At 35.4% G+C, this 19,564-nt stretch overlaps 1 protein-coding gene across 6 annotated transcripts in view; it reads right to left on the bottom strand.

Annotated features, from left to right (window-relative positions):
- PLEKHA5 (pleckstrin homology domain containing A5) overlaps positions 1 to 19,564 on the bottom strand; it is a 237,530-nt gene that overhangs the window by 95,168 nt on the left and 122,798 nt on the right. For all 6 annotated transcript variants that reach the window (XM_040642198.1, XM_040642200.1, XM_040642197.1 and 3 more), the window contains exons 4-5: positions 2,170 to 2,253; positions 1,306 to 1,426 (exon numbers count right to left, since the gene is read on the bottom strand). In XM_040642198.1, the coding sequence (XP_040498132.1) occupies positions 1,306 to 1,426; positions 2,170 to 2,253 (205 nt within the window). The remainder of the gene's footprint in view (positions 1 to 1,305; positions 1,427 to 2,169; positions 2,254 to 19,564) is intronic.

Here is a 19,564-nt window from a genome sequence, read left to right as displayed (position 1 = left end):
CAAAATTTCATTTTAAGAACATTAAAACAAAAAAATGTTGAAACAGGCATTTAAAATAGATAATCACCTATTATCCGCTCCTTCACAATAACCATAATTTAGTATTATAATTGTTCTGTATTTATTTATTTATATTTATTTTATTTATTTGGGAGAGAGAGAGAGACAGCACAAGCGGGAGGGGAAGAGGGAGAGAGAGAAAAACTCAAGCAGACTCCACACTGAGCATGCAGCCCGATGCAGGGCTTGATCCCAGGACCCTGAGATCATGACCTGAGCCGAAACCAAGAGTCAGATGCTTGACCCACTGTGCCACCCAAGTGCCCCTGTATTATTTTTTAATGAATAAAGATTATTCTTTTATTATCCTTTGATTCTCTTGCTACCCATTAATTTAGGAACTGAGAAGCAACATTAAGGCAATTATTTATTCAGATTTAGTAGCATTATTTTCCAAGAGTTTGTTAGAATTTTCATGTTAAAATTCTGAATTTAAAATATTAACATTGTGGTTTAAAGTATAAGAAGCAATAACTACAAATTTTTATAGAAACAAAATCTAGGATCATAGATTAAACAATTAACATTTTTCTTTCTAATTATAAAGAAGACCACCCACCTCTATTACCATTTGACTGTGGCACTTTTCATATAATGGATTCTAAATACATCAGAGTCAACAAGCACACTGGCATAGGGTTTCCCTTTGGTAGTAAGGTATTTTACATTTATTTTTAAAAAGTTTGTCTGCTCAGGGGCACCTGGGTGGTACAGTCGGTTAAGTGTCTGACTCTTGGTTCCAGCTCTGGTCATGATCTCATGGTCGTCCAGCTCTGTGCTTTGCACAGTCTGCCTGAGATTCTCTCCCTCTGCCCCTACCCACCCTCCCTCTCTAAAATAAATAAATAAATCTTAAAAAAAAAAAAAAAGTTTGTCTGCTCAATCTAGGCATATGTAACAGTCAGAAAAAGGGATTTCTATGCCATTCTATTAACCTTCATCTTTAAAACTTTAGTTGATTCAATAAGTTACCATTTTTTCACACAAACATCCATTATATTTGTAAAATTATTCAAAAACTGAACTCTACAATATTTTTCAAAAAACTCATTAAATTATTAAAACATAATCTTATTAGTTTATAGTCCACGCCATTTTAAGTCATTTACCTCAAATGTAATTAGGTTCAAGGAAGAGTAAAAATGAAATGATTATTCTATAATTCTAAGTCCATTAAGAGTAATAGTAATAGATGCTACCAATTATACCAGTTATCAAAAATTAACAGTAAGCAAAATAACTTACTCTGCCTACAGGACTCATTGGATGCGCTGCATAATCTGAAGTCATGTTATAGTTGGAAGCTTCATTTATCATGCTTATAGGTCGTTCCTTCTTTTCTTCAGATGTCATGGTTGCAACGGTCCTGAAAATATGCCAGAATGCTAAAACTTGCTGTATATGTTAACTGCTTTACAATGAAGCTTCCATGGAGACTTAACAATGCTGGTGTCCCACTTTTTAAAAATATTTGGATACTAGTCACAGGTTAATAAGCTCTAGAGTCAGAGCTTAATATTTATAACTACTTTAAATAAAATTAACATTTCTCCTAAGCACAAAAAATCATGTTTATTTTAATAAGCATTATTACAGATATTCTACTTGGTCATCTAACTGCAAAATTAAAACTTCAGTTCTAAGATTAGCTATTCTAATATTGAGAACAATAATGATACAAAGAACTACTTTTTGTGAACAGATTTATAGCATATAAAGTATTTTCACACATATTTCATTTGATGCTTAGAACAATCCTGAAAAATAATTACCACTAACTCTGATTTAAGGATGAGAAAAACTGAGCTCAAATTAGTTTAATAATGTGACCAAGTTTATAGTTTCTCTGACCTTAAATTTTGGACTCTTGGGCTTTCCGTCTGTGCTTGAACTATTGGAAAAGGTTCTGAGATCACATTCTTTATGAAAGAAAGTTTTAAGTCATGTTCCTATATACCACCCATAGTAAATAAATGGCTTTCTGTTACATGTGACTGCAAATATCCAGATAAGAAAACTTAAATCGTACTGTATTGAAAATATGGATAAGAGCAATCTTAATGCTAACGGCATTTAAAATGAAGGCATTCCATGAAATTCTTTACTTACTGCTCATTCACCACAAAAATGCAATTGTCCTGTGATGGCTGTCCTGTGACTGGATGTTTACAGGTCACTTTTCTTTCATTATGGCTAAAAGAAAAGAGAAAAAGAGAAAATGTACGTATGTATGTACTTCTATTATCACAAATGTTTTCTATTATTCTGGTAGCAAAACAGTGATTTCTTTATTGTAACATTAGTGAACAAAAGGGATGAAATTCACACTCTTCTGGTATGCAATATCAAAATAACACCCTTCCTACTATCTACCATGTATACATGTGCGTGTGAATGCTACTATAGTTTTACCATACAGTTAAATGCACCTCCTACCCCCCACGCCTGACCTCAATTCTTTCTTCTCACATTTTATAAATATTATGGTAAGTTGATTTGGCTCCATGCTCACTCCGTTTTACATTTGATAGGTGGGACACAAAGAATGAGTATCTACCTACCTCCATTATTTTGTAGCCTAATTTACGCACATTATAGAGGACTAATGCCAAATTCATATACAGAAAAAAAATGAACAGTACTACTATATGGGTACTAATAAAAAACAGTACTGCAGGAAGAACAATATTTTATGATGTTTTGTTTTATTAGAGAATCTTTATATAAATAATGTAATGGGATTGAGTTTTATGATACTTGAGGAAAGTATGTTATAGAAAATGAAATCTGAAGGAGAAAACAAAAATCTTAAATACACAAACAATAGCAAGAAAGAAAAATCTACTTGTTATCTTTGCTGAAAAAAAATTTGCTTGGAATTAAGGATGGCTATTTCTTGGAGAAATACTTAGCTTAAGTGATAAGATTAGGTCTCCTGCTGTCCTCTTGAAATGAGAGGGAAAAAAAATTCCCAAACTAATTATCTAAACCAAAAATATTAGATGCCAAAAAAATATGTAATATACACTGATAAATCAAATAACAAACATCATCATTTGTAAATTAATTTTTTTCCCATTGGGTCACATACAATAAGGCAATTTGTAAAGAAGATGTATCATTGGTGTGCCCGACCTTAGAAAATTTACTTTCATTACAGAGAAAAATTTCGAGAAGTTGTAACTGAATATTGCTTTGTTAATCTTAAAAGATTATTATACGTGCTCTGTATTTCAGGAAGTCTATAACCATAAGACACAAACTTTCTGGCAAACTTTAGATATTTACATTCCTTTTCTATATCTTAACTTTCATTAATATTTTTTTTTACTGGTAACACAGTACTTGAAAGTTTATCCATGAAATAAAATGAAAACCACAAAAAAGAAAAGGTACAGATACAATTTAAAAAATACTACATATTGACTATTGTTAAAGTAGAATGATGGAATATAATGTGTTTCTATTATTCCTTTAGATAACTGGTCTAACAACTACACAGAATACTAAATTATCAGTTTTTCCCCCCTTTTGAAAAAAAATTTAAATTCAGTCAATTAACATATAACGTATTATTTGTTTCAGGGGTACAGGTCTGTGGTTGTGATTCGTCAGTCTTATATAAACCCCAGTGCTCATTACAACACATACACTCCTCAATATCTGTCACCCAGTTACCCCATCCATCCACCCCTCCTCCCCTCCAGCAACCCTCAGTTTGCTTCCTATGATTAAGAGTCTCTTATTGAGTTGTCTCTCTCTCTGGTTTCGTCTTGTTTCATTTTTTCCTCTCTTCCCCTATGATCCTCTGCCTTGTTTCTTAAATTCCACTATCAGTGAGATCAAATAACTGTCTTTCTCTGATTGACTTGCTCCGCTTAGCACAATACCCTCTAGTTCCAGCCATGTCATTGCAAATGGCAAGATTTCACTTGTTCGATGGCTGAGTAATATTCCATTGTGTATATATACCACATCTTCTTGATCCATTCATCCGTTGATGGACATCTGGGCTCTTTCCATAGTTTGGCTATTGTGGACACTGCTGCTATGACTGGGGTACAGGTGGCCCTTCGGATCACTACATTTGTATCTTTGGGGTCAATACCCAGGAGTGCAATTGCTGGGTCATCGAGTAGCTCTATTTTTAACGTTTTGGGGAACCGCCATACTGTTTTCCAGAGTGGCTGCACCAGCTTGCATTCCCATAAATTATCAGCTTTTTGTGATGGTTTTGTTTCTATATGATAGAGGTATTAAGATTTGATGAGTTTAAATATTTATTTGGAGTGATATTTTCATTACATAAAAGTATGTGAGTGACTTTCTAACTTGATTTACAAAAGTACAGTGGTAGAAACCTAAGGTCTCATGTGGGATACCAGTTTATGTAATAAGCAATAAATTGATTAACAGAATAACTAAGAAAGTATAGCCTCTAGAGATAAGTGAAAAATACTGAAGTATCCAGATGTGATGAACACTATGAATGCACTGAGGTATGTAACTTCTGATGTTTAACAGAATAAAACACTGTGGGGCCTAAGGGGGGTAAAGTAACCTGGGATAGGGATTAGGACACCTTAATGATAAAACATGGAGGATAGCACCTTTTTTTCCTTAAAGTCTCTCCCTGAAAGCATTAAAAAGCCAGTGTTGGTTGTGTGGTAGAAAGAACAGAAATACACAAATTCTTAAAAAAATAAAAATAAAAATAAAAACACCCCAATATTGCAAAAAGAAAATAAACCCCTATATATTTATTATTTCCCTGTGCTCATCTTGCCTAGGAGTAATATAGTAGACTCTAATCCTAATATTCTGGGAGCTCTAAATTATAACAACATGGCTCCACAATGGTTATCTGGCTAAGAGACTTCTCTGACATCCTGACACTAAACAGACATGGGTACCCATTAGACAAAGACATAAAGGAATGGAGATCTTTAATAATGAATGGTAAAAAAAAAAAAAGAGCACATTCTTTTCCCCGAAGTGGATGCTATTTTCAATTAAATTGATGTTTTTACTGTCCAAGTACTTTTTAGATCACAATGTCTTAAAGTAAAACTAAATAAAAATCTTAGTGTTCTCTTTTAAAAGACCAATGACTAAAATTATTATGAAGTATGAATATATTTATGTTCTTCTTTTATTTCTTCAAAGTATCCAATGTATTTTCTTTTACCTAATGTTGATATTATATTGACATGAAATTCATATAAAATCTACAAGGACCCTCTAACATGGAAGTCTTTTGCAGGCATGTTTCAGAGATATTGCAGTTTGGTTCCAGATGACTGCAATAAGGCGAACATCACAATAAAACGAGAAATGAATTTTTTGGTTTCCTGGTGCATATAAAAGTTATGTTTACACTATTAAGTGTGCAATAAAATTACGGCTAAGAAAACAATGTACATACCTTAATTTAAAACGCTTTATTGCTAAAAAATGCTAACCGTCACCTGAGCTTTTAGGGAGTCACAATCACTGATCACAGATCACCCTAACAAATGTAAAAATAATGAAAAAGTTTGAAATATTATGAGAATTCCCAAAATGTGATAGACATGAAGTGGGTAACTGCTGTAGGAAAAATACTGACACAAGATTAACTCAACGCAGGGTTGCCACAAACCTTCAATTTGTAAAAAACACACTATCTGTGAAGCACAATACAGAAGTGTAATAAAACAAGCTATGACCATAATATTTTTTAATAAAGATATAACTTTTCCCACTACATATCTATAACTGTAACATAAAATAAATAAGTCCTCTCAAATGTTTATTCGTTTGTTCTGTCTTATAAAATACTCCTAAAATCTGGCTCCTGAGAACTAACTAACTTCCTTCCTTCCTTCCTTCCTTCCTTCCTTCCTTCCTTCCTTCCTTCCTTCCTTCCTCCCTCCCTCCCTCCCTTCCTTCCTCTCTCTTTTTTTTTTTTAAAGTAGGCTCCACGCCCAGCATGGAACCCAAAGTGGGGCTTGAACTCATGACTCTGAAATCAAGACCTGAGCTGAGATTGAGAGTTGGATGCTTAACTGAATGAGCCACCCAGGTGTCCCGTATTTTCTAAATCATACACAGAAACTAAAAATACAAGTTAAATGAATACTGAGTGCCAATTAGTGAAAGCACTATAAATGAAATCCAAATGAGTCTTGAAAAAAAAACTCCACAGAGCCATCTCTGTTAATATACAGAATTCTTTGAATACGACATACTAATTCTTTATTTTATATATTTATTATTATATATATATTTAATATATATTTAGTATATGTTTAGTGCTATATACTTATATCACCTGGGCACTGTGGGCGGTGTCTGGCCCACTGTTTAAGTATCAAGTCAGGGCCACTGCCACTGGCACAAAGGAGGACGGAATGCTCAGGTCCAGGAGAGAGGGTAGGGAAGACAATGATTCTCAGGCTTTCTTCAATTTTCCAAAGTTGGTCCCTTGCGCTGTTTACAAAGCCTCTGTTTTCATCCTACACCTGCTATCTTTTTTGTACTCCACAAGTTCTTTTTTCTTTTTTGGAAGGGGCTCAAAATTCACATCAGGAGTCCTATCAATTCTGCTGTAACACTTGTGGAAAAGTGAGTTCTCCATGCGATTCAGATGTTCGGGAATAACTTGAAGATCACATAAATTCTGCATTTGTTTATGCCTGATTTTGTCTGTGATCTTACGTTGTTTGTGTATACAGGAGTACACCAACTGTACAACTGTACAAGCGCAAACATCTGCCAGCTACTTTAGTTCATTGTTTCAGGAAACTCACTCACATGGAGTGACACAACTTTAGTTTCCGATATCCCTACTTCGAAAACTTCCCCAAATCTCACAAGCTGAAACCCTCCCAAAGTTCACTTCCACATACAAACTGCAGGTCTTTTTCAAGGCAAACGGTATCTGTAGTATTTTTGTGTTTCTTAAGCCTTTAACAGTAAAACCGCAACCGGTTTTATTAGTTTCCTATCTTTATCTTTACGTGTTAACTAATGAAGTTTTTGAATGGCCTTCTAATAAAATCATTTTCTACAAAAGTCCGCTGCTTTTCAATGCCTGATTGTGCACGGTGAGATGACTTTCAGGAGAATATGTGTTGTGTTACAGCAAAATTGATAGTGCCGCTGAACGACAGACTAACATACTTCTATGCTGCTAAAAGTGCATCTGAAGCTTTAATAGAAAAGACGCCATTAAAAAAATCCTTGCCAGAGATTTTAAACTTTTCGTGAATGAAAAGGAAAAACTGGAAAGGTATGATGTTACATAAATTTGTCTTTCTAGAGGAATCCTTAATAAAGAAGAGATAAAATTCAGGTCTTGACTTAAAAAAAACTCTTATGGTCACAGAACAAACTAATTCCCATCTTATCTTTGACTCTGTGGCAGAGCAGAAGTCCTAACTTCAAAAAAGATATGACACCAGGTATTCATCCACTCTTACTTCCAGATTTCTGTGATGGTATTTTTTTTTTCAAGATTTTATTTTTAAGTAATCTCTACACCCCATGGGGGTCTAACCCACAACCCTGAGATCAAGAGTCGCATGCTCCACCGACTGAGGCAGCCAGGCCCCCCCGCCTGTGATGTTTTAATGTTCTGAGTCTAGACCAGTAGATCTCAACTGAGAGTGATTTTATCTCCCAGGGGACATTTGGAAATGTCTGGTAATATTTCTGAATGTCACAACTGGGGCTGCTATCTAGCGGATAGAGGCCAGAATGCCACTAAATGTCTTACAATGCCCAGGAAAGCTTTCCACAGGAAAATGTCAACAGGGTGAGGTTAAGTAAGCCTAACTAGACCATCATAGCCCTCTAACAATGAACTCCGCTGAATAAGCCACATTTATTATTTCTTTGGGTTCCTGTCTTTCTCTAGAGACAACAGAGGCAGCAGGAAATAATGGCAGCTGAGAGCACAGGTTCTGTTATCAGACCACCTAGGCGTGGATCGCAGCGCCCCCACTCACTGCCAGGTATCTAAATCACCTTTCCACACTTTAGTTTCCTCAACTTAGCACCAGTAGCTGGGTCACAGGTCGTTACAAGTTTATTTTTTTCAGAACTGCTCTAGGTACCAGGGATAACAGTGAACAAAACATAAGAAAATCTTTGCACTCACACAACTTAACTTTCTAGTGGAGGCGTTTATGAGGATGAAAAGGGTGAGCAGTATAAACACGGCCTGAGACAGAGTAAGTCCTTGATAACTGTTGCTTATTTTAATTGGAACTATAGGACTTGCAGCATGTCACTGTCATTAAATTACTGTTCAGTCAACTGTTCAACACTAAAACAGTTTAAATTAGTACCTATCCAGTAGGCCACGTTCATTCATGGTTTTTCGCTTTCTAAGTTTCAGTTACCCGTGGGTCAAGCGCAGTGATGATCCGACCTAGCCCCAGGAGGTCACTGGTAGCCTAATGCTTTGTCACAATACCTGTGTCATTCACTTCACTTCATCTCATCACGCAGGCCTTTTATCATCTCACATCACCACAAGAACAAGGGTGAGAACAGTACAAAATATTTTGAGAGAGGCCATATTACAGTAGACTGTTACAACTGCTCTATTTTATTAGTTATTGTTGTTAATCTCTTACTGTGCTTAATCTATAAATTAAACTCTACCATAGGTATGTATGTATAGGAAAAAACATAGTACATACAGGATTTGGTACTACCCGTGCTTTTAAGCATCACTAGGGGTCTTAGAACGTATCCCCTGCAGATAAGAAGGGGCTACTACGCTCAGTATTTATGGTAAAAGAATAAAGTTGTAATCTCTCCTCGTTTTCATGCTTCTGGTAAATGCTTCTGCCCCTAGTATGTCAAAAAGACAGAGGAGAAAAGTAATTCTAATATAAAAGTTCCTAAGAAAGATTAGCTATGTTTTTATGCTAGCAAAGGCAGTATGTGAGAATGTTCTTAAATAGTGACAAACAACACTTAGGGAAAAAAATATGGACCCAGCTATTCCAGAGAGTTCAGGGCTGAAGGAAATAGGTCATATTCACTAGCTCAAGCTGAGGAGCATGCTCTATCGAAAGTCCAGATAAAAGGGTTGAATCAACGCCATTTTTAGAAAGATATCAAGAAATCGACAAATAGCAACACAAATTGCTTGTTCTTTGGCATTATGCCCTCTTCACTATTTATTACCAGACATGTAATCATTTACTAAACTAGCAGATCAAATGCAAGACCTGCTTATTTAAAGCCTCTATGGAACTACTTAATTCAGTAATAATTTAGTTTTAAAAGATCTTAAGATGAATAAATTAGTGTGTGTATAAAATGGTATGTTTCTATCAAATTATATAAGTAATAAATTAAAAATGACATGTCTACTGGAGATAGAATATATTCATTATCCTACCTTATTCCTTTTCAAATCTTATATTTGTGAACCAAATAATATATCATCTAGGTAACTGTAGAAAATCTAGATGAAGCTGGGCCATTTTAAGCAGTACTGAGCTTTCTAGCAGCCTACATAAAAAGGGAAAGCTGAGAGGAGCGTGGGTGGCTCAGTCAGTTAAGCATCTGCCTTCAGCTCAGGTCATGATCCCAGGGTCCTGAGAGTGAACCACCCCCCCCAAGCTCCCGGTAGGGAGCCTGCTTCTCCCTCTCCCTGCCGTTCTCCTTGCTTGTGTGCGCTCTCTGTCAAATGAATAAATAAAATCCTATAAAAAGGGGGGGGGAAGCTGATAAACTACAGTGCTCCTATAGCCTTGTTATGGAAACAGAGCAATTTACTGGGTTTGAGTTAACTCTTAGTGGCAGGTGCTTTTATATGAAGAATAACGAACTGTATGGCAGCACACTGTAGACAGTGGAAGCTGGTATTTGTGTCCCTTTCCAAGGTCACTGGAGCAAGGCATTTTTTTGTTCAGTCCACACTGCTAGTCTTCCCTCAGCAGGAGACATAAGGGAGGATGCCACTGACATCGCTAAGGAAACACCTCCCTCCACATACTAAGTAGGTGCGTAAAATGCACAAAACTGCATATTTCATATATAAACACTCAATAAAATTGTGGGTTTAGAAAGAGGAATAAAAGATTTTCAAATCGGATTGTGTGTGTGTGTTGCTAATGAGTTGTAGGAGTTCTTTATATATTTTGGGTATTAACTCCTTATCAAATATATGATTTGCAAATATTTCCTTACTTGGTAGGTTGCCTTTTTGTTTTGTTCTGCAGAAACTTTTTAGTATGATTTAGTCCCACTATTTCTGCTTCTGTTGCTTTTACTTTTGGTGTCAGAAATTTTTTTTTTTTTCATGTTTTGGCCAACTAACTGCAGTGTTCTGGACACTTCTTAGTATCGCAATTTTCTCCTATGGAAATACTTGTTTGTGTGTTTGTGTGTGTGTGTTTTAACACCTTTGTTTCATGGGTAATTTCAATGACTGCTTTAATACAAAATCCATTCTGTTTTTAAATTTAAGAAATATCAAAACTGCTATTAACATTGTCAATAACCAGTATAATTATTCTGCGTAATACATTTGACAAAGCAAGCTTTAGGAGTGTTTTACATGTGTAATTGTGGCAATAACATTGAAAATTTATCCACGGTGCACAAAAAAGACATAGTTTTAGAAAACTGTTCCAGAGGAGATTTTGGTTGTCTCTTACTAAACTCAATGCAAACCCCTTTGTATGATTTGTTCTGAATCATGTGTTTCCCTTATGGGGAAGAAAGAAGGATTTAATTTAGTGTAAGAAAAATAGGATATCATAGTGGTTTGGCAATTCCTCTGGCAACGAAGCTGGAATCATGACTTGGACTTTTACAAGGGCCCAACCCATAAAAGGTGCCACATAGTCACAGTGTTGTTAGATGGGAGCAAAGCAAAAGAGATGTGGGAACTACGGAGGCTATTTATTTCTTAAATTAGGCTGAAAACTACAGAGCAAACAGCTCAAATGTGAACTTATAACTCTTGTTTTTTGTATCCTACTTAAAACAAAAAGGAGTATTGTACATTCTCAGTTTATCCTTGGTTTCAGTACACTTTCAGACAATAACACTCTCCAGCCTGTTTTAAGACTGAAGAGCTTTTATCACTAGACTTCATACAGCCTTATCACTTTGAGACTCAAACAGTCTCAAATTAGGTTTTAAAAACATGTTTGTAGCAGTGACTTATTATTAAATCAATTGGTTCTATGGTAGTTGACAGTAATTTTTAAAATATTGTTAAATGTTAGGTTTGTTAATGTTTTATACAGACAACTACTTTCATTTGTTTTTCTTTTAATAAAAAGGAGAAAATGTTATGTTGAAATCTGACTACCACGATGACTATGTCTGCAATTTATTTTTAAACTGAAAATATGCTGGCTTGAAAACTGTGCCTACAGTTAAAGGCAATGTTTTAAGAACAAAAGAAAAACACTACAAGTGCCCTGCCTTTCTTGAGAGAGAGACTCAGTTCTCGAACCTTAGTTATGTGAAGAAATAACCACTGAGTTAGCAATCTAAAAGGTTGTAATTTTTTTTTTTTGCAAAACATGAAAAGTATATATTTCCTTTCCCCGCATTTCGTTCTAAATGCCATTTGCCTTTAACTTAGAACTAACTGCTTCCAGACATCCTGCTCAAACCTCAGTGATTCATTTACCCACCATCTCCTAAGGTCTTAACTCTTAATCTTCTGCTCTCCATTCTCCTCTCATCATTTAGAAGATGGATCATTTCCTATTTTGGGGGGAGGAAAGGGGTGGTTAAAAAAGAAAGGATTTCTCAGGTGTGAGTACCTCGCTCATCCTCACTTCCAGCAGTAAGTATTAAAATCATCATCTTCACAATTGCTACCATTTAAGCAGAACAGTGAGTGCGGCTCACACACGTGGCTGTCACACCTGTACTCAAAACGTGACAATGGATCCTCACATAGACCCTTGGAGGTATTACTACCTTCACTTTATAAATGAATAAACTGAGGCTCATAGCATTTACAAAGTCGTCAGAAGTCATACAGCGACAAGGTGAGGAAGAGGCAGCCCCAAGGCCTGAGCGGTACCATTTTCAGATCCCCACCTTTCAACAGCTGCTCCTGCCCTGGATCTTATCCCAGCCGAAGAGACCTTTCAGTCCTGCCCTACATCTCTGTTTCTGCCCAATGGTACTAAAACAAAACACTATACTTTCCTTAGAGGTCCTTCCCCTCTTCCACAGACCAGAGACACACAGCCTCCCTCACGGCTCCTCTTCCTGCCTCCTTCTGCCTCACTGCCTACCATCACCCCAAGACCATGTCTATCTGAAGAACAGTAATGAAACCCTTCTCAATCCCAATTTAATTTTAGACTCCCCATTTCATTTCTATCTTCCTATTCTCTAAGGCTTCACAATCATTTTCCACTCTTAGATGCTCAGACAAAATTATCACAACATAATCCTAGATGTTGCCTCACATTTGCCAATTATAGGTACCCAAGAATTTAAGTACAAATAGCAGCAATTGTAAAGCCTGGGTTTTACAAAAGCACCCCGAAGGAACTGAAAATCTTGCTCTTCTCAGTGCGAAAATATGAACATGATGTAATGCTGCAAGTACAAAGATGAAAGCATTATTCTAGACTAGGAACAATAAAGAAAAATTAAAAATACAAGGCTTACATACAAATTCACCTGTTTTAGTTCTGAGTTATTTATAATTTCTAAATCACCTTTTAAACAAAACCTCAAATCAAACCAACATATTCATTTACAATCTATAAACACTTTTTAATAGATTTTAAATAATTTTGGAAATAATGCAAGAATAATTCAATTAACTCCATGCTAGTTATAAACAAAATGTACCTATCACATTAATAAGTGCTACATATTCTGAGTGTTTTGGCACGGTTACGTTTTAGATCATTTGATAAATTACAATATAAGCAAAAATACCTAAAATAATGTAGATAATTTTTTCACCCCTAAGTCACTTGAGTGACTCTTAAGAAGCTTTTAAATGGGAAGGTTAAATGGCACTTAATGGTTAGAACAGAAATATGATTCTTAGAACACACACGGTAACCCACCAAAGTAATTTCCTGCCAAGCATTCAAGAAGGTGACATTTCTGGTTGCCACCCAGAAATTACCCTATGAGAATACACAACTGAAGACATCTCCATCACTGCCCTCAGTGATAACTTTTTTTTTTAAGATTTTATTTATTTATTTGACAGAGATAGAGACAGCCAGCGAGAGAGGGAACACAAGCAGGGGGAGTGGGAGAGGAAGAAGCAGGCTCCTAGCGGAGGAGCCTGATGTGGGGCTCGATCCCATAACGCCGGGATCACGCCCTGAGCCGAAGGCAGACGCTCAACCACTGTGCCACCCAGGCGCCCCTCAGTGATGACTTTTATGTCCCCAAGACTCTTTTAACAGCATTCAGAGTCACCTCCTTTTAACTAGGCTCTCTCCTATTTAGAACATCCTCCTCACTAAACCTTAAGTGTTTTTTTTTGTAAAATGGGAACCAAAACCCAAAAAACAAATAACAAACCCTACCCCATAGGACTTTTGAAAGAATAAAGTACTTGGTAGCATGAAGCTACATTACCTGGACCTAACAAAGTACTCAATGAACCTTAGCTAAACTTGAATATGCAAGGAGAGATTTCTTGAAAACTAAAATGATATCACTTCCTTCCTTGCTTTACGAAGTTGCTAGCTCTCTGCTCTGTCTTAAATGTGAAGTAGAGTGATCTGCAAAAGACTATAATGAATGAAGAACCTGATAATCTAAGGTTAAAGTTTACTGTTGAATAATCTATGCAAAAAAGCACTTGCAACACTACATAAGGGGGGAAAAGTGTTAACGGGATATTATAGTGGTTTAAAAGAACACTTTTTAAAAAAATTACAGTCATTTGTATAAAAAAGTTTTATTTGCAAAAGTCCAATGGAGTTTTAAAATAAAACTAAACAGAACTCCAACTCAGAAACGTGTTGGTAGTCAGAATATTCTTAGCATTTAAAAGAAATAATGTGGCTATATATATATATATATATGAATTGCATTAATTCAGGCAACTCTACTATCCCCTAATGAATGCCAATTACTAATGTTTCATTGTAACAGGCATTAAATAGAAGTTTACTATATCATTGGTAAGGAAGCAAACAAAAATTAGAAAAAGTTGAATTTAAGCACTATCTCTTCTGCATGTGGTCATATACCACTTTAAAACATTAACCTAATTCTAACCTACGCATAAAGAATCACATAATTTCAAGATCCAGTTTATTTTATTGTAGATGACATTCTTCCCAATAGTCAAATTGACAGAATAGTTCAACTCAAACAAAAAAAAGGCAGTCATCGCTGAACTTTACTCTTCTTCATTGCATAGTGTTTAGTCATTTTGATACTACATGAGCTTTATCTGAACAATCACTTCAAGAACAAAAAGGTAGTTACTAATAAGTCAAATGATACCTCTATGAAACAAAGATTTTGTAAACAAACAAACAAAGCTTTTCTTTCAAAATGGCTGTACTTTTGTGTAACTTAAATACTTTATTCAATATGAGACAGGTACTGGTGACAAAGCCTTAATAACATTACAAACAAACACACAGGAAGAGTAATAGAACCAAAATCAAAATACAAAGGGGAGGCCGATTTGGGCTTGGTCTTGCTTAGCAAGGGGAAGAGCAGAGATGTCACGGAAGTGGCTGCCATTGACCTGAGCCTCAGGATCAGCAGTCAGATGTGGCTAGAATTTAGTACAGATTGAAAGGAGGGGGTACAGAAATGGGGCAGAAAATCTAAGCTTTGAGTAACAACACACTTACATATAAAACATTTACTATATAAGTTTTGAAGCAATGTACCTCTTTCACTCTTAGGAGCAAATATATATTTTTTTAACTCTGAAAAGGTTCAATGCACTTCTGTGACGCACACAGCACTTAATTAAGGCTCCCTTTAGTGAACAAATCATTATCCCTGAATAGTGAGAAATTTCTCACTTACAGATGAGGTGGGAGTGGGACAGAAATCTGACCCAGAATGGCAGGGTAAGGCCCACTTCCTACAGCAGAGACAGTAAGTAGAGCGACCAGTGAAATCCAGTGGCCACTGCTGGCCATGGTGACGACAGTATTGTACCCCAGAGACACATTTCTTTCTAACAGACTACTAGGCTATGGTACCCTATTAGTTGGTTTGATAACTAGAAGGTTTTCATCATCACAGTGAAAATGAAATCTCTCCAATACAAGGATCAAGGGAGTCTCCTCATTCATTTAACTTGCTTAATCAATTCATTTACTCATGGTCAAATATTTCCTAAGCATCTACGATGCACAGATTTTGTACTGTACACCACTAGAACACAATACATGGCTCATGACTATTAGCTTAAAGGACACGATTTTATCTGAGTTTTACTAAGCTAAATTTCAAAAAAGAATAGCACGATTATACTTTTCCATTAGAAAACAGACAAGTACTTTATTCTCTGCTGTCTTAGACTTCAGTAAAACTTTCATGTCAATTTCAGGTTATTTTCCCCTGCAGTTCTGCTCATCCCTCTCCCCCTCCCCCCTCCCCCGCTTTTGGCTAGATTTAATTTCCTGTTCATACAAAGAAGTTTAAGTAACTTCCCTTCGCTTGAACTTTAGCAGCATTTAGGCCAATGACCTCTGATGTCATAATACCTCAAAAACATCTTTGTTTAAAACGTATACTGAATATATTCCAATTCATCGTTAATAGTAACTTCCTGATTAAGTTTAAAATACAAGCTATTTTAAAAACACGTTAAAATATTTTAAGTGGGTTCAAGATAAGTTTTTAAAGGGAATAAAAATACTCATGAGTTCTCCATATACTTAAATTTTCTGGCTTTGGGCAGAATTTTCAGCTTCTAGCTTAAAATTTTGCAACTAAAGGGAAAAAACTGTGAATCTTGAATTAAGGCCATCATGTCAAATAAAATGAATTTGAGACCCTGCTTCTATATTTCTATGCTTCCACATGTAGAAGTACAATGTATACCAGGAGTCACATATGAGGCAGTGATAACAAATTCCTCAAATTTGATATTTTTTACATTCAAAAATAAAAAGATGACAGATAATTTCCTTTCAATACTCAATTATGTAATTCACACAGAAAATATGTACAGGCGCCTTAATTCGTTAGTTGCAGAAAACTGATGTGAAAATATTTAAAATATTAATAACCTCCATATTGCCCTATCTTCAACTAGATTTAAAAAGTATAAAGTGCCTATTCTTGAAGAGAAAACTTTGTTTGAAAATTCTAAAAAAACCTTGAAATCATAAGACTGCTACTGAACCCGCGTAAAAAGACTTATACCAGAAATGGCAAAATGTAAAAGACTTTAAAGGCTTGTTTGTACCATACAAATAGTATGAAATTAAAATATCATCCATCTTCTCAAAATGGAGAAGAAAGTTATAAGCAAAAAAGCTACATACAAAGAAAGTCTTTCCCAATCTAATCTCCTTAAATTAATGGCTTCAAAACAACTAAATCAATATACAGTAAAACTCAAAGAAACATAAATATTGTTAATAAGAAATAAATCTTTAAAGGCACGTTGCCCAGCTTTTATAACCAATGGCAGTAGTAACTTTATTTCTTTAAATGCCAAAATGTTGTCTATAATAATCTCCTACCATTATACTGGTTTCAAATTTTAGGTTAATGAGGATTCCTATTTTTGAATCATTACTGAAACAGCCCAAATAATTAACTTAAATAAACAGCAGCTTCAACCAACTGTTAGTTTAAACTAGTATTAATATACATTTTAATAAAAACATTATGTAATGAATACTGTTAACATCTCCACAGGAATTTCTGAGAATTATTCATTTAGTTCTCTTTAAGGAAAAAAAAATATACAAGCTTCTCTTCCGAGTAAGTTAAACAAGATAAATGTAAAAATTTTTAATTAAAATCTTTAGGCTTTAAAGCAATATGCAACTACTATGCGTTTACGTAGCTAAAGTAAAGGAGAGACCAAGAGGAAGATCACATTTTAAAATGCCCAAGTCATTTGAAAACCTAACGATGTACAGTATTTATAGTTTTACAAAAACACAATACTGCGGTTATAGAGACATTTATGTCCATTTTATGCACTAGACACTGTGCCTGGCACTAGGGCTACAAAGATTGTTTACCACAGGATCATTATCTGAGAAAAAAGTCCTAATGCTCATTTAGCCATGACTTATTACTAATACATAAATAGATTAAGAGTAACAAGAATTACTCACCAGCCTTCATCAAAATTACATTTGTGAACAGACATTTAACTACAGGCAAAAAGGATACTGGAATAAAAATGAGACTCAACTCCTTTGTCTTTGAGCTGCTCCCAAATGAGCACTGTGGGGACTAAGCACTAAGGAAATGCACTGGGGCTGTCAGGACGGCCTGCCACTCTGCAAGTCTGACACCAGACTGACGTCACGCACCAACATGTCACTGCAGCCGCAAATTCAGGCAGCTTCTCCAGGAAGACTCTGTTGTGATTATGCACGCCTTCCAGCCGTAAGAGTGAAATACGATTTCAATTCCCTTTAAAGTTGGCATACAGCATAGGGTAAAATATCAGCATATACGGCTGCAAACAGCTCTTGAAGAAAACATTTCATGAGTAATTTTAAATAACCTTAGCTCAAAATAAAGAGACGTTTCCTGTTAAAACTGTAAGCATACCAATTTAAACGACTTCTCTAAAAACATTTTTTTTGTTGTTGTTGCTCCCAAAGTTCGTACGTACTTATTTCAAAAATTCAACCAATAAAAGGCATAAAGTTAAAATTGCCTGGTGTTCCACCACCCAGAAATAATAGCTGCTTAGATTTCTTGATCACTTACTATGTCAATGACTTTACAAACTCATCTGAGCCTCATAATGCAGTAATATAAGTAAGTTCTTCATTTTACGGAAGAACCTGAGACACAGAGTAGTTATGGAACAATGCTATTAAGAGACTGATCAGGATTCAAAACCCAGATTGAGTGTCTCTACTGCCTATATATTTGATCACGAAATTATACCTCCTAGCAGTAAACACAGCAGTTGTATACTTTCCGGCAGACCAGAGTTTGTATATATAAACATATTTCAATATAAAAAAAATCAAACTATATATGTTGTTTGCAACCTGCTCTTTTCATTCAACAATATGCCATGGACAGTTTCCCATGTCAATAAATACATTCTTAACTTTTCCTTTTTTGATGGCTACCCATCACAATTACCTAAACCTGATTCCTACTGGACACTTGTTATAATTTTTTTATTATTACAAATAATAAATGTATATCACTGGCCAAACATCTTTGTGCATTCCTGTGTTTAGCTGTGCAGGATAATTCTTAGAAGTGGGATGGGTAGGTCAAATCATGTGCACATTTTCAACATTTACATGCTTTGTCCTCCAAAAAGAGGTAAAAATTTGTGTATCTCAATGCATTAAATTTCTCCTTTCCCCACAAACTGGGTATTGACAATTACTTTTCTTCTTTACAAATCTAATAGAAAATACATGCTATCACACGGTTCTAACTGCACACGTGTGCTTGTGTTTTAAGTGCAAATGATATTATGCCTTTCTTCATACGCTCATTCACACGGCAGGCTGTTCAGCTTCACGGTCACAAGCACCTGGCTCTGCAATCAGAGACAGGAGTCAAGCTCTTTTTCTCAACAGTTCCCTGGGGACTGGCAAGTTACTTTGCTTCTGTACGCCCTCATTTCCTTATACAGAAAATAAAGATAACAATTTAATCTTCATGGGATTTTTGTGAGAATTATATGAGAAAAATTACACAAGCAACTGGAACAGTGCCTACCACATAATAAGTGTTTACTTAAATGTATTTCATATCTAATGGCCAACCACAGTTCTTCTGCATTTCATGCCCTTTTCCCAAAATGGTGATTCTTAAATGAGTACATGAACAAATCATTTTACAAGATATATTGTAAATATCTTGTAGGAATGCTAATGTCATAAAAATGTTCAGTTACCTCAATGTAAGTTGAGTTGTCTTACAACTAAATCTAGCATGTAACATAACTGGCGCTACAACACTCCTTTCATATGAAACTGCTATAGCAAAAATTGAAAATAGCATCTCAAGTTGAGAAAACAAAATTGTTTCATCATGTAGTCTGAAATACAGACAAGCAAGCCAACACAGTTTGCTATAACCAGAAGGGTTTGCATATGTTTTAGAAAAGTAGTGATTCATGATCTTTCCCATTTTTTCAAAGTGAAGATTTTGCTAGTCTCAATTATGTTCAGTTTAAACGTCTTATACAAAGAAAGAAAACAAAACCCATTCTTGAAAACATCAAAGTCAACAATTTTTCCCACAGTTCTAAAAGTTCCATAGCACCCTTTATCTTTATTTTTATTTTTTATAAAGATTTTATTTATTTGACAGAGAGAGAGCACAAGCAGGGGGAGCTGGAGAG

Source organism: Ursus maritimus, unplaced genomic scaffold, assembly GCF_017311325.1.
Source record: "Ursus maritimus isolate PB19 unplaced genomic scaffold, ASM1731132v1 scaffold_26, whole genome shotgun sequence".
In the NCBI taxonomy this organism is placed as follows: Eukaryota; Metazoa; Chordata; class Mammalia; order Carnivora; family Ursidae; genus Ursus; species Ursus maritimus.
The sequence above is the reverse complement of the archived record's forward strand: the minus strand, read 5'-3'. Positions and strand labels throughout refer to the sequence as shown.